At 39.4% G+C, this 22324-nt stretch overlaps 4 protein-coding genes and 1 non-coding gene across 7 annotated transcripts; 1 reads left to right on the top strand and 4 right to left on the bottom strand.

The window, feature by feature from the left end:
* Positions 1–1090: 1090 nt before the first annotated feature.
* LOC135638910 (putative methylesterase 14, chloroplastic) lies at positions 1091–8339 on the bottom strand. Of its 3 annotated transcripts, none has more exons than XM_065152482.1 (7): positions 8242–8339; positions 7452–8111; positions 6192–6431; positions 5967–6110; positions 5721–5855; positions 3762–4709; positions 1091–1398 (listed from the first exon to the last, which is right to left on the bottom strand). In XM_065152482.1, exons 2-6 carry the CDS (start codon positions 7707–7709, stop codon positions 4410–4412), a joined length of 1077 nt encoding a protein of 358 aa, XP_065008554.1. In that variant the 5' UTR covers positions 7710–8111; positions 8242–8339; the 3' UTR covers positions 1091–1398; positions 3762–4409. The 3 variants fall into 3 exon arrangements, with proteins under 3 accessions (XP_065008554.1, XP_065008555.1, XP_065008553.1); XM_065152483.1 differs by having other exon boundaries at positions 3762–3912; positions 4303–4709; positions 7452–8276; XM_065152481.1 differs by having other exon boundaries at positions 7452–8276.
* Positions 8340–10168: 1829 nt separating this feature from the next.
* On the bottom strand, positions 10169–11150 carry LOC135638261 (uncharacterized). Its single transcript, XM_065151308.1, has one exon. The coding sequence runs from the start codon at positions 10930–10932 to the stop codon at positions 10441–10443; it is 492 nt and encodes a 163-aa protein (XP_065007380.1). The 5' UTR covers positions 10933–11150; the 3' UTR covers positions 10169–10440.
* A 1066-nt stretch (positions 11151–12216) lies between these two features.
* TRNAT-AGU (transfer RNA threonine (anticodon AGU)) lies at positions 12217–12290 on the bottom strand. The gene has a single exon. It is a non-coding gene; the product is annotated as a tRNA-Thr (tRNA).
* Positions 12291–13101: 811 nt separating this feature from the next.
* LOC135639052 (large ribosomal subunit protein uL3-like) lies at positions 13102–17989 on the bottom strand. Its single transcript, XM_065152775.1, has 6 exons — positions 17866–17989; positions 16421–16534; positions 15492–15602; positions 14594–14898; positions 13700–14109; positions 13102–13493 (listed from the first exon to the last, which is right to left on the bottom strand). The coding sequence occupies exons 2-6, from the start codon at positions 16503–16505 to the stop codon at positions 13235–13237; spliced, it is 1170 nt and encodes a 389-aa protein (XP_065008847.1). The 5' UTR covers positions 16506–16534; positions 17866–17989; the 3' UTR covers positions 13102–13234.
* A 744-nt stretch (positions 17990–18733) lies between these two features.
* Positions 18734–22286, top strand: LOC135637845 (serine/threonine-protein kinase-like protein CCR4). The gene has a single exon (XM_065150678.1). It carries the CDS (start codon positions 19499–19501, stop codon positions 21833–21835), a length of 2337 nt encoding a protein of 778 aa, XP_065006750.1. The 5' UTR covers positions 18734–19498; the 3' UTR covers positions 21836–22286.
* Positions 22287–22324: the final 38 nt, after the last annotated feature.

Below are 22324 nucleotides of genomic sequence, written 5' to 3'. Positions count from 1 at the left end.
CTTTTTTTGTATGCTGCTTATATGCTAATAAGATGGGTAGCATATGGAATTTTTTGTTCATATAGTTTCCTTTGGTAGTATGGTTAAAATGAGTCTATGAAGACAAGGATATATATCACATTAATGGTCCGTGGCTTTATTTTAGAAATTTGAATCATCAGTTGCTTTTCTGCAGTATATCTGTTAGAAGTTGAAGTTGATGCTAGTTGTAGCTTTTTCTTATACTCTTGCAGTAAAAAAAATATTCATGGATTTTCTTGACTGATTTCTCTAACTCCACTCTCAGACCTTTTTCACTGTCCAAGTACTTTTGTCATATCTTGATCAGTTGCAAATGTTTGTCCAGGTTATATGTTCTCCTAAACTGCTTAACCAGATTTGACGTGTGTAATTCTTCTAAAGTGTCTGTTGCCTCAATCTAAAAATTCATACATGCTCCCAATAGAGAGGCCATAATTTAAGGCTTACCACATAGGGAAGGAAATAGCATTAGATCCTGTTATATATTAATATGGATTCTTATAGTTTCTGTTTATCGTAGGTTGATGTTTTCACTGAATATGATGTATAGAGTGTATTAATTTTATTTTTTGTTTGATAGGTGGTACTATTTATAGGTTTACTGATGAATGTGCTAATATGATAGTTGTGATGCTCAAAGGTTTACAAATGGAGTTACATGTGCTTGCACTTGTTAATAATCCTACAAAATTTGACATTTTGGCAGATTAAATCCAGTTAACGTGGCTTTTGTCAAATATTTTTGAAATGGTAGTGTTAATGCAAGAGTTGGATAAATTTTTTCATGCATGAAAATATGGTTAGTGTTAACGAATTACTTGGGTGGTCTGGGAAGCTCGATCCTAGTGTTGTTTATTTTTTTGGAAATTCCTTGGGTTTAATGTTGTATTTTTGAAATTTAAAATAAAAGCAATTTTATTTTTTGGAAACAAATTGCTTGTCGTTTGGAAATTCTCACAAAACTTGATCCTAACTGAAAGTGTTGTTTGTTCTTTGGCTATTAATTATTGTAGTTTGAAAGTCTTTGTTCGTTAGAAAACCTGGCCTGGTCGGCAGGCAACAAAAAATCTAGGGGTAAAATTTGACATTGGATCGAAAGAATTTAAAATCTTTTAACATGGTTTCGAAAATAATGCCAAGCATAAAGCTGGTACAGTAAATCTAGATTTTATTTTTTCATAACAACATGAACGCATCCTCTGCATTGTTTGTTGCAAGCTTTATTGAGCATCTGCAAGCTGATGATGAAGCCGACTTCAGTGTCTGTAGGACCTCGTCGTGGTGACTACTCATGGCAGCTACCGGCGCTGCTAACTAATTCGGCAGGCTTGCAGCTTCATCTTTTTTGCTTTATCGTTTCAAATCGAGTGGAGAGAGCTTATAAGAAAATAAACACAAAATCAAAAAATATTTTGTGCCTTTCGAATATAAATTATTTTACAGTAAATTTGAGTCGGCAACAGACTTTTCAAATCGATCAATGCGATAAAAGTAAAAATTTGACAAAAGGTCAAGAAACGAGGGTCTGTACGAAGTGAAACAGATATTTGAAAAGTTCAAGTCATTGCTTCATAGAGAGTTTTCAGTCATTGCATCGACGACGATCAAAATTGAAATTAAGAAACACGCGCAACAACAATTAAATATCATAAAGAGTTTAAAAAGAAAAGAAAATTCGGAGTAAGAAAGAAATAGAACCATTTTATAGAAATAAAATTGCACGCCATCAATGTTAGTTGTTATTGTTGCAACAATCGATTATAAAAGTAGTAAGAAAGATTGACTGCCATATATAATACAATAAACTAAGCACGTAGGTTAGAAATATCATCAATTGCTTTAAAATTCCCCTGGTCCTTACATAATTATGTTTATGATCTGAGAAATTGTGTAGACAGAGATTATATTATGGTATTTTTACCAAACAAGATGGTTTCAAATGCATACCAATCGGGATGACAGAGATTATAATTATAAAACTAAATATCCAACAAAATGATTTCGCACCAAATTATCTTGAATAAAGCTCTAAGTTTGTTGATGCCCGATGAAACGAAAAGGGACGGGCCACGTTTAATAAAAATTTAAAAAGGAAAAACAACGGTGAATCCTCATGAAAATAATGGACAATAAAATTCCATATACAGCATACAAAACAATATCAACAGCTTGATGACGAGTTCAAACAAGATCATCCATAATAAATTCTCGTAATAAAAAATACGATTAAAAAAGTTAAAATCCTCTAAACATTCTGATCACTCACAGTGAACAAAGAGGGGAAAAAAAATCACGAGGCATCATGAATTATCGAATTACAACATATAAGAATTTGCAACAGGAGAAGTCACACCAAAGACTCCAAGAAAACAGGCCTACAGATAAACATCCAAGAGAGCATCCAGAAATAATATATCAAGGAGCTGATGTTGCTTAGATTAAAGCCTAATATTGACCAAAATATCACCAGAAAAAAATTAAAGACATGGAATCTCGACTTGGGGAATCGTGAATGTAACAAGAGGTCACCACAACCTTCCAACAATTCATGTAAATAGATCAAAACCTTTAGAAACCTAAATAAATTCAAGAAACGGAGGAAACACAACCTTTGCCCAATTGGAGATTAAGAGAAAATTGATCATAACAAAATAGTCTAACAAATTAGTGTGAATAGGAGAAAATAGATTTAAAGATCAAGACCCTATAAATCAAAAGAAAGAACAAGAAACCAATGTCATGACTACACTATTCACCGACTAGATTCAGTACCACCGAATCAAGGACTTGTGTGGGAGAAACCGCCAAAGCCTTCAAGCAATCAAAGGAAAATAGATCTAGAGTTCAAAATTCTAGAAATCAAATTGTAGGTTTATGACTAAACCCGTTCGAGAAACCAACCACATCATAACCGCCATCATCAAATTGCAGGTTCACGGACTAAACCCAGCCTCGAATCAAGGAATTCCGAAGGCGAGAAATCGCCAAAATCTTCAAGCAATTCAAGAAAAAACCGATCCAGAGATAAGACTATAAATAAGAAAAAGACAAACCAAGAAACCGACGACACCACTGCTAAGAACCACAACTTGTATCACCGATTTCACGATTCACCGATCAAACCTAATCCTAAATTAAGGAGTTCCGAGCGGGAGAGAACGCCGAAGCTTCGGAAGATACAGATCCAGAGATCAACACCCTAGAATCCAAGGGAAAGCCAAGAAACGAATGACACCACTTCCAAGAAGCACAACCGGTATCATCCAATTCCAAGTTCATCGATCAAACCCCGTCCCATATTAACAATTTCAAAAAACAGAAATCGACAAAGAACGTTCGGTCAATTCATGAAAACATATCTAGAGACCAAGAACCTACAAAACAACACAACGACACCACATCGAAGAACCTACACAAGTACCATTGAACTTATGATTCACCGACCAAGATTAACCAAAGAATCTATATAAAGAGACATGATCTCAATGTGATGGAGCATAAACCCAGTCCCATATTAAGGATTTGCCCACAACAGAAATCGCCAAAGAGCCTTCAAACACTTAAAGAAAATAGATCCAGAGATTAAAAACCTAGAAATCAAATGCAAAGAAAACAACAACACCGCGTCGAGAACCCAACACAAATATCATCAAACTTACGTCTCACGACCAAGATTGACCAAAGAATCACCAAAAGAAACATGATCTCAATATGATGGAGCCGAAGATATCAGAAATAACCTTTTGATGGAGCAAAAGAGATCCGGGCGACCGATTGCCACATCCGAGAGGGACGAAATCGTAGAAATCAGGGTGGGATGAAGCGGAGGCTTCCATCGGGATCAAATTCTTGGATCGGCTGCGATCTCGATCGCCATCCCCATCTCTCACCCTATATATGGAGAAGGAATGTTAGTTACAAAGATCGCCTTCTCTCTCTCTCCCCTCCCTCCTATATATATATATATATATATATATATATATATATATAGAGAGAGAGAGAGAGAGAGAGAGAGAGAGAGAGGAATGTTAGTTACAAGAACAAAAGGTCGACCCGACGGGATGCGACCCGTTTAGGATGATCCGTTCATGTTAACGGGTTGGATTCCGAACAAGGATACATTCTACGACCTGCTAATTCGATCCAAACCAACCCAATCCACTAATTATATGGGTCGGATCCACATCCACAAGTCCCGTGTCTTAAACGTTGTCTTTACCAACTCCATCGAAAGTATGCCTGTGGTCGATAAACTTGTAATTTATGGTGAAAGATGAAAACCTTAGCATCGACAATGAATGCTGAACTAAGAATCCTGTGCAAAACGTTTGTCATTTCCAGTATGGCTTTTACTCTGTGGTTTCACCTCATCACTTTGTAATGTAACCTCATGAAGGATCATTGAGGGCGTTTTCCAAAGGGATCTGCACAATTTCGATCAAAATCTTGTTCAGTGTCTGTGGCTTTGAGAAGAAGGGGCAATGGTCGCTGCCTTTGATCTTGTACATGCCATGAGGGGGGTTTTCGCGGACCAATCTCTCTTGGACATCGAGCGAGAGAATGCGATCGTCGAGCGTCTGGATGAAGTATCGTCGGACCGTGCCGTAGTTCTCTGTGGTGAGGGAGAGCTTCTCCATGATTGGAGCCAGCGGGATGGGTCTCATTGATACCGTGGCCAAAGCAACATCCTGCAGTAATCATCATGCTAATTAACTTGAAGCCATTAAACTAGAAATGGTGATATTGCTTGTATATATAAATGTCAAACAGTTACAATGAACACTAAATCTCTTCAAAATGTCTTAATATGAAAGCTAGTCTTCTGTCAATCGATATTACTGGATTATGAAATGATGATATTGAATTGAGTGTCAACCAGCTTATATATTGCATGACATGCAAGAGTAAGATGACATTTTTAGTTTTACTGTATGAAAAAAGATGAATGCATGAGATAGGAGTCCAGAATTAGGTTGTAGATGTATATCTTTGTCACAAACACCGTTCCATTATCCACAACCTATGGAAAGACCACTAGTATATAAGCTTTCAGAAGCTATAACAAGATCCAACACCTGAGAATAAACTTCTTATTCTTCAAACTCATTGGAAAAATAACATTATTATAGAATCTCTAGATGTTCTTATGATTATATAAGCTTCTTTGATGAAGCACATCTATGCAGAAGGGATACAGATAAGCTAACTCAATGTTTGATACTAATCTGAGATTTCATATATTGGCTACCTCTTGGATGTAGTCCTCTATTTCACATCCACAAACAGATAGGTGAAATAATGTATCTTTCGAGTGTCAACAACACTTAGGAAGATGGAAAACTATTCACTTGAATTTGAAGCCTTTGAAGGTCATATGTAATTATTTAAATTGATCTAATCTAAGCTAAAAGTGATCAGACACAATATTTTTATTTTTCACAAAAAGTAAGTGATGAATGTGGGATTCGAACACCTTGTAATCAACTGTTAAAGTCTTTACCAACTAAATTACTTAGCACACACAAAGTTAATGAAAAAAAATAAAAAAAATCAATGAGTATGAATAGCAACATGACCATTTGGATACCTTGGCTTTCAAATAAAATATTCTGAAACATTGCAGAGAGATAGAATCTAAAAGCAAAGGTATTACCAACATTAAGGGGAATAATTTTTCAAGTGTTAGCATCAATTCTGACCTTTGGTGGACTCTGGTTGAAATATAGTGCCCTGATTTGTTGTTTGTCAAACATGATGCTGGTAGGAGGTTTATCTCTTCCATTTCCATACACTAGAAATTGTGACTCTTGCAAAAAAAGATCCGCAGATGCTAGCTGTCGAACATGCCAAACAAAGTATCTCAAGTGTGACTTAGAAAAATATGCTCCAAAATGCATACATCCATCATATTCATTTTTTGCAAACTTCTACAAGTATGTACTTACTTCCTCCGAAAATACATCGAAAGGTTTCTGCCCATTCGATACCATTGTGGCACACACATATACTGCTTTTGATACCTTTCTTGGATAGCTTTCTAGAGCATATGAAACAATCGCACCTCCACAACTATGACCAACCAAAATAACCTGCACAAACGTACATGGCGAACTATCAATTCTCACATTCAAAAAACACACAGACAAATGTATTCCATGCCAACTTTTCACCTTCTCATCGTCTGGAAGGCTTTGAAGGCAAGTGACGAGGGGCCTTGCATAATCCTCTAAGGATGTGATGCTATTGATATCTGTTTGATCTATGCCAGAACCTGTGAGATCTAAAGCAACAGGAAGTAGTCCTGATTCCTCCAAAAGAGACATGGTCTTGTACCAACACCATGCCCCAAATCCTTCTCCATGTACTAGAATAATTTTCCTTGTCTCAAGATTCTCTAGAAAAGCAGGAGGCTGAAAGTATAGTTAATAAAAAAAGTATTAAAAAAATTATATTTATCACTTTCATCACATTTTGACATGTATTTGACAAGAGGGGGAGGCATCAAGCAGCAACCATGTAAGAGAGTCTATAATGACTCAAAAGCAAAAGAAGCATCTCTTATATTCAGCAATTCAAAGAAAAATGCATTTTCCAGCTTGCTTAAACTGATACTGGAAGAAGCATAAAGGATAAGTAAAGAGGTGGAATACCATTTTATGTTTTTTAGATCGATGCAGCAATTTCATCTTGAAAGGTTAAGACCTTTAGATTCCTAGTAGTGTAAGAGCAGAGTTATAGATCGGTGATAGTATCTCGATAACCATTAGTGTGTACCATGACCAAGATAGGAAGGGTCTGCCTTTGGTAAGTATAAGCCAATGATTTAACTAGTGTATTATTCATCACATACGACTAATAGGCTGAGATTTAAGAGCACTACTTCACTTGTAGTCAACTTTAACCAAGGAGTCAGTAACCGCATCAAAAAAGTTTCCTATGTTGTCATTAAGGAGTTTGGTGAAATTTAAAAAATGTACCAATTCAATGGTGAATTTCACTTTGAGCATCAAAACGTAGAAAGATATCAACATGTACTCACAGAGTTGGGATTAGGTCATCAAGAGATTAATGTTCAATTATGAGTTAAAAACTAGTTACAACTTCACAAAAACATAGTCAGTTTTAGTGATAATACAGTCTTTTATGCTTCAAAATGCATCCATCTGTTTTTAGTGATGATACAGTCATCACTAAAATTTTGTGTGATGCTCTCAGGTATTTTTTTTGTGATATTATTCAGATGGGAAAGGTTAGCAATTCACTCTATACTTGTTAATTGAGGTTCAAAATCATGCACACATGCAACACTAAAATCAAATTCTACTTCTCCAACTATTGCTAAGAACACAGCAGCAAAAAAAATCCTACTACTATTAAATTGACATAAAAATCCGGGGAAAAAAAACGAGAAAGATGCAGTGTAGGATTACCAGCTTTCCATTTGTGACAGAATCAGGAAGGTCCCTTCTTCGAGAACTCGCGGAACCAATCCTGCGAGACATCGATCCATCGAAGCGTTGAGACAACTGGTGCTGGTGAATTGCCATCGCTAGGGCCCGGTGGTGCAATAGCTCCTCCTCGGATGCCGCCGTCTTCCTCTGTGATCTCGAGTTGGAACCCCTTCTGCTACGAGACCCGATGCCGCCTCTGAGGTCTTTCTTTGGCATGCAAGCCAATCCATTCCCCATGTACTCGTTTCCCCCAATTCCAACGACTATTAGCCAAGAATTAGGATGTGTTGACCGATGAGAACAAATCGAAATAGGAATTGCTAGGTCAAAGAAGCGAGATTGGTGTCTCGGTTCCGAAGAAGGAAAGCATAAACAACACGGAATTCCACGAAAAAACGTTGATATGTAACCAAAAATATTCGATCTCGATGCTATCCTCACAAGGAATCCTTCAAGAACCTGCAACAAATAGCAAAAGAACAAGAACAAATCTTCAAAAATTAGAAGAAAATACTCCAAAATTTTCCACTAAATCCCGTCGAGAAAGCGGGCGGAGGAGTCTTTCGGGATGCGAGCCGAGTTCGCCCATCTTCTCCTTTCTCCGGCGCTCGGCTGGTGTGCTCTTGTAGGGCTGGTCATCTGCATCAAGCTCCGATATTTAATGGCGTTATGGAGCCATCATCGACTAAAGAATTGGATAATTTGGATTGCTACAAGCTGGAAATGATGGGATGATGACAAGCTCGAGGAATCTGCCATGGCGCCAAACCTGCTTCTTGAAGGGGATTTGTCCCGTAGCAAACTATGAGGCAACAGAACGGATTGGCTTCCGCCCGCGATTTGGTCGTTCGCTGGAGTGACTTTCCATGCAATTTTCTTAAATGATGAAATTATATTTATATTTATTCCTTTGAATTTATATATAGCATATCAAAAATAAAAACTAATAAAATCTTTTATCATATTTTTATAATATTTATAGTATTTTATTTATATCTTAAAAATATTATAAATGATATTGAAAAAAACTGTATGTGATATTATATCATGCTTTTTTATTGTCATTGCTCATTGAGCATTATAATACTATATTTTTAGGTTTATAGTTAGTTTGATTGAGATTAGGAGTCCATTTAGATCATTTATAATGTTTTTGAGTAAATTTTATAGTATTTTTATTATGATAGTCAAAAACACTATATAACAAACAAAAGCATTGTAAAAAGCGAAAAAAAAATTTGAGGGATAATTTAAGTTTTTTTTTTAATTAAGGATATTTATTTTTAAAAAAAATATCAATTAAGAAAAACCTACAATATAGATATTTTCTAGAAAAATTGCCCAAAACTTTATGTCTAAAACACTAGCATAATAGTGATATATGTGATTCATAATAGTGATATAAGTCTTAAATTTGACTTGTTCTATTTCCATACACAAAAATTATTACTTGAGTTCTTACAAGGCCTCAATTTGAGCTGTTCACTTCCCATACCAACCCATAAAAAAAATATATAAATCTCACTTTAGATTTTAAATATCTAAAACATTTGATAACATATTAATATTTTATGATAATATGTTATTATTATTATTATTATTATTATGGTATAACATTTTTATTGATAGGAGACATTGGCGATTGTTTATATTTTATATCATAGAACATTGAATAATTAGGATATTTTGAGTTCTTGTTATCATAATATTAGTGGTATAATAGACTTGCATAATTGATTATAATTAACTTTATTATATTATATTTATAATGATTTGATGGGCCAATCCAAATCGGAGATAAACAGGTTCTCAATTTTGGTGATACTACGACAATAGGAATCTTAATAGCTCCAATTATTTTCTCCATCATTGCAAGCAATAGCAATAGCAATTGCTTGCCTACAAAATTCATGGGCTCCTAATCTTATGTGCATTATAAGGTCGGAGACAGATAAGACATAACCCACAAATTAAGATCGATCCAAACTTGATTGTGTGTCGTCCTTCCCCATCTTATCTCTAAATTTACATTTTTCTTTTAGCTGCCATCTCTCATTCCATAACATTTTTTTTAAGTTACTTATCTTTTCTCAAAATTCAAAGGTTTCGAATAATTCAGTTGATAATTATAGATAAAAGTAGCACATGATTATATATATATATATATATATATATATATATATATATATATATAAACATAATTTACGTTATTCTTTTGATATAATTTAATCTTCATTGCAGATTTGTTCCCTAAACACATCACAGACAAGTGATGCTACCAATTAATCGAGGAACTAACTCTACATGAAATCAACGAGGAGGAACCTTCTTAACGTTGCTTATATCACTGGCTCAGAAGGCCCGAAAGGGCAAAGATGAAGCCATCGCTTCATTTTCAACTCCAAAGGTCAAACAAAACGTGTGATACAAACCAAAATTTTCTCGACCGATGGAGTAAAAAGAGAGAGACATCTGCGATAATATTCCAAGAGGGACCATCTCCTTTCACTCTCGCCTCAAGCAGAAGACTCTAATCCTTTGGAAAAGTCTTGTGTTCTTGGTTTTTTTAGGCTTTTGAGAAGTTACATAAGGATGTCTGTCATCAAAGGGAAAAAGTGGCTCACGATGTGCCAGAGGTCGTCAACATGACAACCCAAAAGTCCATCTGAACCTGAAAGCCAAAGAAAAGAGGAACAAAAGACAACAGCTGAATTGTTTAGAACTTGGCATATACGAAAACACTTTAGCGAGAAACCTGCAGACGAGACAAGATAGTATTATAATATGACTCTCATTTGCTCAGAGACATGAGAGCCCAAAACCGAAAAAAGTGGGTCGATGCAAACCCATTAGGTCCAGATGAAACTGCAAATTCCTATGAGCGAGAGTTGGGGAGGGAAGGAAGGAAGGAAAGAAGGAAGCAGATAGAGAGAGTATATAGTAAGATGATGCAAGAAACACGACACCATTAGAATCCAAGGAGCCTCTTGCATGCCCTTAGGAACTTTCCCTTGTTCTTCTTCTTCTTCCTGGAATACCTCATCTGCTGCTCCTCCTCCTCCATTAAGTCAGCACCGCCATCTTCGTCACCAGTGTCATGGATCCTCCAGTAGCCCTCTCTGACCGAGGAGGACCTCCTCATGGAGAAGGCCCTCATGACCGCACTCTGAAGGCCGGTGGAGCCATTAGAGAACCTCTGAGAGGCAGAGGAGCAGGTCCTGCTGAGTATCACCCCAAACCTCTGCCCGCCTTCCTCCTCCTCCTCCTCCTCCTCCTCCTCCTCCTGCTGCTGCAGCCACGAGAAGTGGTCGACAGGCTTGATGACATCAGCAGCTTCTTTTTGTTGAGGCTCTGGGGCTTCTTTCGGTGGGGGAGAGAAGAAGGTGGGATCTGAGAACTCCATGGATCTTGACTTGGCCGTGGAGCCCGTGACCACTCCCATCCTGGAGTATCCACCCATGTCGCTCGCTGCAAGGAGTGATGTTGTGGCTTCAAATCACAGTGTGGTGGAAGACGGTCAGAGGAGACATGGAAGTGGAGCAGGAACAGTCGTCATAGATCTGGTGGAAGTGGCAGTGGCGTTTTGGGTGGTGCAAAAGTGTGGGGATGAGGAAAGAGTGATGGTGGTTTGGAGTAGGAAATGTGGGAGAGTGGAACGTGCAGTCGACGACTCTGGGTTATAAAACCGAGAGATGGACCGAGTCGCATCGTTTTGCTTGGAAACACGGCGGTCAATCTATACACAGACATGTGCGCGCGCGCGTGTGGAATGATGGATCTGCATCGTTTTGCTTTAAGATGCGTGCATAAACTTGATCGATCGATCGATCGATGATCTTAAATTTTAGGCCAGATGGTGATGATGATGATGATGATGATTATTATTATTATTATTATATAATCCAAATAATAAGATGGCGAAGATAAAATTTGATTCGTTATTTATATAATATGAGAAGATGATAAACACGTTAAATGATCAGAATCTGGATTAACACTAAGATTAGATGGATAAGGTATATATATTATCACCAAATTATATATATATATATATATATATATATATATATATATATATATATTTTAAGTAGCTAAGATTTGTGGAATGAGGATTTGATTGAGCAACTAATGAAATCGAGTACATTCATTATTAGATCAATTATTTAGGCGTACTAAAAATGTGTAGATTGAGATTTGAAATGTATAAGATAAAGTCGATCACCAAATCAATTATTTGTACTATTTTCATGCATGCCAATCTGCTCGAACAGACGTGACCGGAATACAAATCCGAGCAGAGGGCGCCAAGTAATGACGCGTGAACGGCCCCCACACCATCGGCACCGACTTAACGCACCACCCGATGATTCGTGACGGAAATCGTCGGTGGAGTCGCAGAGCGCAGTGATAGGTGTTTGTGGAAATGCGCGAGGTGTTAGTGGCACCGCATCACGACACCGGGGAGCTCGGTTGTCGAAGCACGAGCTCCACAGGCATTAGAAGCGAGGCGATGCAGGTTAACGTGGGCAGAGACGAGCGTGGCCACATGCTCTTCTCCTCTCTGGTCCCCATTGTTGACCACCTGCGCAGATGGAGATGGAGATGGAGATCTTTTATTCTGTTCATCCTTCTCTATGCATAAAGAGAACGGATCGAGACGACTGTTGGAACTTTGACTGGATGCCATCAATTGCATCACAAATCTTTTTGTTGGAGCTGAAGTTATAATAAAAACAACTTAAATTGCTTTCATTGAGATTTGAACTCAAGACCTCCCGCTTACTAAACGGGTGCTCTAACCAACTGAGCTATGAAAGCTATATTTATAATTTTAATATATATATTAAATAGAAATATTATTACTAAGACACGCTTTCGAAACCCGATTTATTATATTAGCCTTTGCCTTTGTTTGGCCATCTAAATTATAACGATAACAATAATAAAATCATGAGTCCAAACCATTTATGATCGATAAATTTTATGAGATTTAATATATTTTTATTTTGATTGTTAGTGACCTAATAAAACTTTTCATCTAAACTTAAGATCGATATTGTTTTAAAAAAATAAATAAATTATATATATAATAAAAATAATTTTTACGATATAATCAAATATAATGATATAAGTCGGGTAATTTATATGTCTCATTGGATCATTTGATGTACAAGGAGGTGTTTGATATGTGCTAAGGTTAAGAGGTCAAGCAAGTGATGGAACATACTTGTCGATGGGATGTTAATTTATTCCGGATATCAAATATGAAATGAAGGGTGATGGGAATCTCGCATTTGTAGACGAGTCCTAAAACAAAAAAAATAAAACAAGTGTTAACCAAACAAGTGTAATTCAGCTCTTTTTTTGTTTTAAAAAAATGAAAAAGCAATGAATACATTAGTTTTATTCTATTTCATCCTTTAGGATCTTAATTATTAAAAAATTACCTATTAAAATGAAACCTAAGATAAATATTTTAGATAAGTTATGGGACCAAACAATTTAAAGCATGTTGGGACCTTAATTTTTGTCTTCAAATATTTTTAGAGAGAACAATTTCAAGCATCACAAACAAACTTCCACATGACAACAATTCAAAACATCAAAGATTTGATAAAGCAATAGAAACTTGACCAAACACAAAAGAACTACTTTGAATAGAATCAAACTCTGGCAAATTCATCAAGAAACCGATGTGGAGATCCACAATTCTACAGAAAAAAAAACTGTTCATCTGACGTTTCAAGCAACATTCTGTGTCTTCAAGCTTTGAGCTTTCCGTAAAACTTTGCCTTCTCTTCGGTGGTCTGGAAGCGGCCGTGCCCAAACTTGGAAGACGTGTCAACGAACTTGAGCTTGATCTCTTCCATTGCGACTCTTGATGTCTGCTTCAGCAACGACTGCCTCAGGGTCACTACCCTCTTCTTAGGACCAACACAGCATCCCTTGATCAGAAGGTAATCATCCTTGACCACTCCATAATGTGGAAACCCTCCCATTGGTGTTATCCCCTTCTCAGTCCTACAAGAACCATCAACATCCGCCAACAGAAGGATGAACATAAAGCATGAAGAATATTAAATACTTAATCAGAGCACCCCAGAAACTACTTAATACAATTCTAAATTAAACAGATCAATCTTTTCTGGAATTTATGATTGCTATCCATAGATATATAAACTATAAGAGAAAGATGCAGCAAGTCCAAAGTACAGCATGGCGTTAACCTGTCAAACTCTGTGGTTGCCAAGTGAGACTCCTCACCAGCCTTTCCAAGCTTATATATCTTCTTATTCATCTCGGTACGATGGTGGTAACCATTCTGGCCAGCCCTGGCAACTGTGTATGAGACCCTAGCTGGGTGCCATGCACCGATACAAGCCACCTTGCGCAGGCCACGATGGGTCTTCCGAGGGAGACGAGTGACACCCCAACGAGTAACCACACCCTCATAGCCCTTACCCTTTGTGACTCCTATGATGTCAATCATCTCATCCTTCTGAAAGACAGCATCCACAGGAATCTGTTTCTCGAAGAATTTGTAAGCATAGTCAACCTTTGCAGCAATATCTCCTCCATTAACCTGGATCTCCATCAGGTGAGCCTTCTTCTGCTTCAACCCTTTTAGTTTTCTAATCTGTAAACAAAAACACAAGTCGCTTCAGGCAAGTTTCAGTATGCAAACTGAGAAGAACAGAAAGAAAGACCAAAATGAAGATCTTGAACTAACTGATCATGGCCCAAATGGATAAACAGGTTATATTGCAAATACAAATTCTATGCACCAACATAGAGCACCACAATAATCACATTAAAATATTATTTAACAATGTGGACAAAGACAGAATAAGATGGATGTCTGTATTCTAAAATTGTTGGTGAAATTTTAGACATAAATATCATGAATCCAGTTGATGCAGTCAGTAGGTCACAGCAAAGATTAATCACAGTCTAGCAAAAGTTTCATAGGAAACAATATTTTTTAACTTATAAGAATAGAAAATTGGTGATACAAAACATAACAACATCAGTAGGCATATCTTTGCTTTACTGGTTGGACCCACCAGGTAACCAACAAAAAGAGTGATACAAGGAAGAAAAGGATAAGCATATATCAATACCTGTGTGTGAGCCAAAACACGAATTACAGAGGCATACTTCTTCATCTTCTCCAGCTGTGCCTGGATTTCTTTTTTGCCTTCCTCAGTTTCATACTTCTTTGAGTACTTAACAAACGCCTTCTTCTTTGACTTGGACCAGTTTTTGTAAAATCTCCTTTTCACTTCCTCACTAAGATGCTGAGCCCAAACAGTGTTCAATGACCGGAGGCCACGGGGAGTCTTCACATAAGCAACAACGCCAACTACAACCATTGGGGGTGCTTCAATGATTGTCACTGCTTCACAAGTCTCCTTCTTATGAAGCTCTGCATAGACAAATGGAATTACAAAAAATGGTGGAAAAATTGTTCCAAACACAACAACACAATTTGCAAAGATCAAATGTATTCTCTTCCTAATGTAAGTTAGTAGGCCAAATGTATTAATAAAATGCATACCTTGATATAAAAGACAATGGAAACTTAACTATACAACTTCATGTACCATGATCAGAGAAATGCCAAATAAGTGCTGCTGCAGCCTTTCTTGATAGTTGTTGATGTGTAGTTATGCTATATAAAAAAAGTTTTAACTACCTTCAATTTTAGTGGTTGATGTGTAGCTTATTACTTTTCTAAACTTTACCACTAACAAATCCAAGGAGATGATACATGACACTGAATACATACTTTGTAATCTAAGCCAAGGGAAATTAAAATATGAAGTGAACCTAGATTCAAGTCAAGGACATACTATCAGAAGTACTAGATTATTCAGTTCCAATGATATTAATTTTTATTATTACACCAGCGGAAGCATAATAGAGCATGCATTTATTAAAAGAAAAAAGAAATGCGTCCTTTCAGTGTCATTGTGTATTGTAAGGCATCAGTATTAAAAAAAACAAAAAGCAACTTACTGGATCCAGGCTTATCAACCTCCCGGACTATGTGAGTCATCCCAGACTTGTATGCTACAAAGGCAGTTGGCCCGGGCAGCTTGCTTGGGTCATCCTTTGGGAATGACTTCACTGCATCAAATATACGGCAACAAAAAAAATATATCAAAACCTGAAGTCTGGTATATGATGAAGGGTTTATTGGTTACAGCCACTTGCACAATTAGTTACATGATAAAGGGAATGATACAAAATTTGATGATCACGTCTTGTTTAAACCAAGGTTCGTAATACCGTACCGTATCTGCATTTCGATCTAGGCTCGGTACCAGTACAGTACGGTGTACCGAGCGGTGTAGCACTGCTACAGTGCATTACTATAGTGTACTGACACAATGTACTGCTCTTATAACAGTGTATTGCAACAGTAACTATACTGTTACAGTATTACAGTACATTGCAACAGTGTACTGCACTGCTGCCACTAGAGTGCATTACTACAGTGTACTGCGACAGTCGGACGGTCGGTCGACATACCGCTGGCCTGTCAAACCGGTACATACCGCCCGTACCGTGCAGGGCAGTACGATTCAATATGGCAGACTACTTTAAACATATAACCAACTCAGCTGTCGAAGGGTCTACAACATCAGTTTGGACACTATGATTAACAACTAAAAACATTATGTCAATGAAGATTATTTACACACAATCTGTGACCAATCAAATAAAAAATGTACCCTGAGGAAGCATATTGAGAGCATGACAAAGTGAACCACAAGCATTTGCATCTTATTGATAGCATATTGCGAAAAATAAAAATAAACATCAAACTACAAAGAGACAAGATGTACTAACACAAAGAATCATACAAATCAAATGGACTGCTCCTTTGGAGCATGAATGCTTAAGACAAGAAATTTGAAGAAACTTGAATTATAAGCTGAAACCTTTTCCTCTGTGACGGGAGGCTCTTTTTCTAGGAAGGAACCCAAGAGAACCATGACGCGGATGCTCAAATTTGCGATGAGACATTGTGTCTTTAGTCCTTCACAACTATGCAACTATAACAATTCAAGTATCTTTTCATGAGAACTTACACATTTTAATGCCAAATAAAATATATAACAAATGGAGCATAAGTTCACTAAACTAAAAGAACTCTATATATATATATATATATATATAGCATTTAAACAAACAAAAGTTAAAAAATGTAGCATTTAAACAAACAAAAGAATTATAAACAATCCAACTCTTACTAAGAATTAGCATTAAGATCAATTGGAAAACAAGACAGATATCATAGAAGCCAGCAAGCTAAAAACAAGCAACTAACAATAATAAAATAGTCACAATTGCATAATGCAAGATTCAAGAAAGTAGGATTACATAAGCAAACAGGATGAAACTGAGGGAAAAAGTTTTTGCCTGAACTTAACCTAGAAAGAGAAAATTTTATTTAAAAATACAGTTTTAGCATTTGCAAATATTCTGAAACCATCATTTTTGCGTACTCAACAACATTATGCAAAGATATTTACATGTTACATAGACATAAATGTTAGTTAGGGAATTGTCTATGAGTAACTAGCAGAGTAACCTTAACTGAAAAGCATCAGTGAGAACCACCAGCTCAAGTAACATGGCATAATAATCCCCCGCAACCAAAGGCCTATGGCACTGATATATGCCAATTCTCATGCTCTCTGGTATGCCTTTCCAATTCCCCACAATGGGTTTTGGCAGAAAGAGCTCTTAAGAGACTCCGACCTTGATTCAATATAGCGTTGTTTTTGGGGGACTAATCTTGCCAATACCAGAAGTGGAGGTATACTAATGCTCCACAGAAGGCCATCATGCATGTTACCCACAAAATCACAGGAATGCCCCAAGCATCCATGACACATTAAATCAAATGATTACTGAAACAAATAGTAAATAAATCAACTATGACAGCATCAAAACAAGATTACTTTTTTCGTTAACATGATAATAAATCACAACTAAGAAGAATTTAATTGGCATCTCACTTTGCTCCATCATGAAGTAAATAATATATGTAAATCATACTAAAAATAAACAAGAAACCAAGATTATAATGATAAAACATAATGATTGTAAACAATATATAAACAAAGAAAAAAACAAAAGAGCTTTATTAATCAAACAAAACCGGTAAATAGCATACCATTAAAGCTTATATGATCAGATCGATGAACCGCGAACGCTTTATAAATCATACCACAAAACTGTTAAAGTTCTATTTAATTCCAGAAAAAATAATTACGATCGAAGAGCACCGCGCAAAATACAGATTTGCGAGGAGAAACGACCAAGCAGGAGAGATTCGAGAGGCCAGATCTGAATCGGGCAAGAAACGGGAGGATATTACCTCGATCGCCAGAGATCGTAAAGAGAGGAGCACGCGAAACAAAAACGGCCGACTGAAACCCTACCGAAACGAACGAAATATAAAGGAAAATGGACGGCCGAGATTAGGCGTCCTATGTTTCGATCAGCCCGCATGGAAAACCCTGGAGCTTCGTGTAGATATAGTGAAATGGACGGCGTCGATTGGTGTTCTGTGTTCCGATCAACGGCATGGGGAACCCTAGAGATCGTGTGTCTGTGTATATGTACACGTGGCAAGATGAACGGCCGAGACTGGTCTTCTAAGTTAGTATTCGATTAGCATGTTTAATATAGTAATATTTTTACTAGAAATTGATTTTAAAGTAGAAAACAGCAGCCATTGTAATATTATTTTTATGCTTGCATAAAAATGTTTACAAATAATAAAGAAATCAGTTAAAGGACAAAAACATGGGAAAAAAAGATAGTGGAGTGATTTTGCCACAACTTGCAATAAATAAAAATTTATGGTAGATAACTTTTTTTTAATTATTATATTTATTATATATTTTTACTAAAAAATAAAAAAAAATATTTTTATTCGATTAAATTACGTATATGATACTTATACATGGATTTGAACATACCACTTATCACTTTGTGAAATAATACAATAATCAATTAAAATATTTTAATAGAGATAATTTTAATTATTATATTAAACGATATAAAAGATGCATTCATAAGCATATTGAACACTAGAATATTTATTAAAGGGCATAGATTCATTGAATAGTTTAGAGTAAAGATAGATATTGGATAAGATGTGTGTTCACATTTCTCTTTTATATAAATATTTTAAATATAAAATTTTATCTATGTATACATAACAAAACTAATAAAATAATATAAAAAAAATACTGTGACATATTATTTGAGTAACAATTATCTAAAAAAATATATAAATTGACTTTTGAATCAATTCAAAAATATATTGTTAATATAATTTTGATATTGTTAATATATTTTAAAAAAATAAAAAAATAGTACTAATGATTCTAAGATGATTAATATCATTTTTTATTTTATAAAATAAAAATTATTAATTTTTGATTTTTTCAGTAAAAGACTGAGAGTATTTTCGTCCAAATAAAAAAAAACCACTCCTAGATAATAATAATAATAATAATAATAATAATAATAATAAAAGAACATGACGGTGCAATCCGATAATTATAGTAAAATGTAAAGTTTCAAAAGAAAATAGTAGAAAAAGAAAATGTAGGGAAAAAAAAGAAAAGAAAAGAAAAGAAAACCACCGGCCTTCGAATAGTCAACGAAACTTCATGGCCTGAACTCACTTGGCACTTCCCAACATTGGTTGCAAATGCTTAGATCGAGTAAAGCTACTCCTCAAATTCTGATCCTCTTTGTCTGTTGCTGCTGCAGATTTTGCCAGGATCTAATGTAGAGACTTTGGTGGAGCTGACAAATCCTTGAGTCCTCATGGATCTCACCAAAGGAAGACAAATCCAAGTGTTCATAAGCTTCCCTTGCTCTTTCAACCAGCTACAGGTGTCTCAGTTCATCATGCACTCAATCTGAGTCTTCTCCTCCTCCCATCTCTCTCTCTCTCACACGCAAGTTACCATGAGATCCTCTGCCACCCATCAATGTCTCCTTCAAATGCCACCGAACCCTTCTTCTTCCTCCTGCGTCTAGTCCTTCTGTGCCTCCCGGCCGCCGCTTCACCTTTCTCCACCGTCGCCATCTCGCAGTCGTCCAATGTCACCATCGTCTGCGCGCTCGTGCCGTCGCCCGTGGCCTACCGGTACGAACTGAATTGCACCAGCGCCTGCACCCGGGAGCAGCGGTGGTACCCGGCCGGCCGCACGCCTTACGCCGCGGTCGCCGCGGGCAATGGCTTCCTCTGCGGCCTCACCCTGCCAGCCCACCGCTCCAACGCTACCATGCGGTGGTGGGCGCTCCCCGCCCATGGATACGAGGACTACGAGAAGCAGATCTACCGGGGGCCCCCGCTCGCGGCGCTCGCCTCCGGCGACACGCACGTCTGCGCCCTGATCGGCAACGCGCACCGGCCGCATTGCTGGCGGTGGGGCGATTTGGTCATCCCCGAAGGGGTGAACCTCTCCGAGATCGCCGTCGGGCGGGACTTCGTCTGCGGGCGACTCGGCTGCGGGGCGATCCGCTGCTTCGGGAACGACACGGCAGTCGTCGGGAGGGAGCCGAACGGGAGCTTCAGCATGGTCGCCGCAGGGACCCGACACGCCTGCGGCGCCTCCTCCGACGGCCGCCAGCTGACCTGCTGGGGCGAGGAGGCGCCGCAAGTGGATTCGAATCTCACCCTCGACATCGTCTCCATGGCTTTGGGGGAGAGCAAGACCTGCGTCCTGCAGTCAAACGGAACAGTCCTGTGCTGGGGGGAGGGCTCCCGGCCGCCGGACTCCCTCGCCGGCGAGCAATTCGTCGCAATCCAGGGCAGGGGCGACGCCATCTGCGGCATTTTGGCGATCAACTTCTCGGTGGTTTGCTGGGGGAACGAGCTGTTCCGGCGGAACCACACCATCTACCGCAGCGTCCTGCCCGGGACCTGCTCGCCTATCTCGAGCTGTGGCTGCGGGGTGCTGCCGGGCTCCGGCACCATGTGCCCCTCCGACGAGGGCATCTGCCAGTCCTGCAAGTTCCAACTCAGCTCCAACTCCTCCAATAGCTCGCCATCATCGCAACAAGCAAGCAGTGGTAGCAAAAGGAGAACACTGTTGTTGGTGCTAGGCACGGTGGGACTCGGCTTGGGCTTGTTGGCCTTATCGAGCTTCCTTGTCTATCTCGCTCTCAAGAGCCAGAGAAGTGGTCCGGTTCACCGCACGGTGTGGTGGAGACGATGGAGGCGGCATCCGGCGGCACCGCCTTCCCTGGCGGAGCTGCCTCTCGACAGCCGGCTCGGAGGCGGGACCGTCGAAGAGTTCTCGCTACAGTCTCTGTACGAGATCACCGACAACTTTGCCGAGGCGCACAAGATCGGATCCGGTAGCTTCGGCGCGGTCTACCGCGCGACGCTGCCGGGCGGGCGCGAGGTAGCGATCAAGCGCGCCGACGTCCATGCGGCCGCGGCGCCGTCCGCGTCGCGGCGGCACGAGCAACTGCGGCGGTGGAGCGAGGAGCAGCGGGAGCGTGCCTTCCACTCCGAGCTGGCTCTGCTGTCGCGCATCAACCACAGGAACCTGGTCCTGCTGCTGGGCTTCTGCCGGGAGCGCGGGGAGCGCGTGCTGGTGTACGAGTACATGGCCAACGGCACCTTGCACGACCACCTCCACCGGCGGCCGATAGTCCCGTCGTCGCCGCTGAGCTCGTGGGCCGCGCGGCTGCGGCTGGCGCTGGACGCCGCGCGAGGGATCGAATACCTGCACGCCTACGCCGTGCCGGCCATCATCCACCGCGACATCAAGTCCACCAACATCCTGCTCGACGGGGTGTGGACGGCCAAGGTGGCGGACTTCGGGGTGTCGCTGACGAGCCCCGACAACGAGGGGAGCGTCGCCGCCGGCACGGTGGGCTACATGGACCCCGAGTACTACCGGCTGCGGCGGCTGACGGAGAAGAGCGATGTCTACAGCTTCGGGGTGGTGTTGCTCGAGTTGGTGACGGGGTTCAAGGCCATCCACCGGGCCCAGGAGGTGGAAGGTGGGGAAGGCAGCACGACGCCGCGGAACGTGGTGGAGATGGCGGTGCCGTACATCGAGGCGGACGACGTGGCGGTGGTGATGGACAGGAGAATGCCGCCGGCGTCTGCGGAGGAGCTGGAGGCGGTGGCGTACGTGGCGTACGTGGCGGCGGAATGCGTGCGGGCGGAGGGGCAGGACCGGCCGACCATGGGGGAAGTGGTCGGGGCCCTGGAACGGGCCGTCGCGGCCTGCGCCGACCGGGTCGAGTCCCGGTCCGAGCCGGGCGGCGGACGCAGGGCGTTGTCACGTGCGCCGAGCTTTATGTAATCTGCGTGATAGAAAACGCAGCACAGATATATCCCACGCATTACTTTTTCTCTTTCTTTTTTGACTTATTTTTCTCGGACTTGCAGCATTTTTGAAAGGGTTATGTGATTGATCATCCCACAAAAACTACATTCTTTCTCATTGGTTCTTTTTTTTTCTTTTATTCTTAATAAAATTAGTGAAAATGTGTCAAGTTTGGAAAAAAAATAATAATAATAAGTGTTAATTATATTTATTATAATTAATATAATATATCATTTTCGATCCTCAATCTGATTGTACCAAAATGATGTTCTTTTCCTCGATCAGAGACCACATCATCTCTGAAACCCTACAGGGGTGACACATCCATCTGCCTTGTGGTCACCCAATCCACAATCCATGTGATGTGAACGACCACTCTGTCTTCTACCTTTTGGCCACCCCACCATGAATCAAGTTGGATGCCACAGCCATCAGCACTAGCACTTGTCCTTGTTCACAGCTACA

This window comes from Musa acuminata, chromosome BXJ3-5, assembly GCF_036884655.1.
Source record: "Musa acuminata AAA Group cultivar baxijiao chromosome BXJ3-5, Cavendish_Baxijiao_AAA, whole genome shotgun sequence".
NCBI classification, from domain to species: domain Eukaryota; kingdom Viridiplantae; phylum Streptophyta; class Magnoliopsida; order Zingiberales; family Musaceae; genus Musa; species Musa acuminata.
This window is presented reverse-complemented; position numbering and strand designations above follow the sequence as displayed.

Excerpts from the sequence above, each read along its gene's own strand:
- LOC135637845 (XM_065150678.1), top strand. The coding sequence starts at position 19,499 with ATGTCTCCTTCAAATGCCACCGAACCCTTCTTCTTCCTCCTGCGTCTA.
- LOC135639052 (XM_065152775.1), bottom strand. The coding sequence starts at position 16,505 with ATGTCTCATCGCAAATTTGAGCATCCGCGTCATGGTTCTCTTGGGTTC. Across the intron at positions 15,603-16,420 it reads CTCCCGTCACAGAGGAAAAG|TGAAGTCATTCCCAAAGGAT; the intron begins GTTTCAGCTTAT and ends TATTTGATGCAG. Across the intron at positions 13,494-13,699 it reads GCAACCACAGAGTTTGACAG|GACTGAGAAGGGGATAACAC; the intron begins GTTAACGCCATG and ends TGGTTCTTGTAG.
- LOC135638261 (XM_065151308.1), bottom strand. The coding sequence starts at position 10,932 with ATGGGTGGATACTCCAGGATGGGAGTGGTCACGGGCTCCACGGCCAAG.
- LOC135638910 (XM_065152482.1), bottom strand. The coding sequence starts at position 7,709 with ATGGGGAATGGATTGGCTTGCATGCCAAAGAAAGACCTCAGAGGCGGC. Across the intron at positions 6,432-7,451 it reads CTGTCACAAATGGAAAGCTG|CCTCCTGCTTTTCTAGAGAA; the intron begins GTAATCCTACAC and ends CTATACTTTCAG. Across the intron at positions 6,111-6,191 it reads GCCTTCCAGACGATGAGAAG|GTTATTTTGGTTGGTCATAG; the intron begins GTGAAAAGTTGG and ends ACGTTTGTGCAG.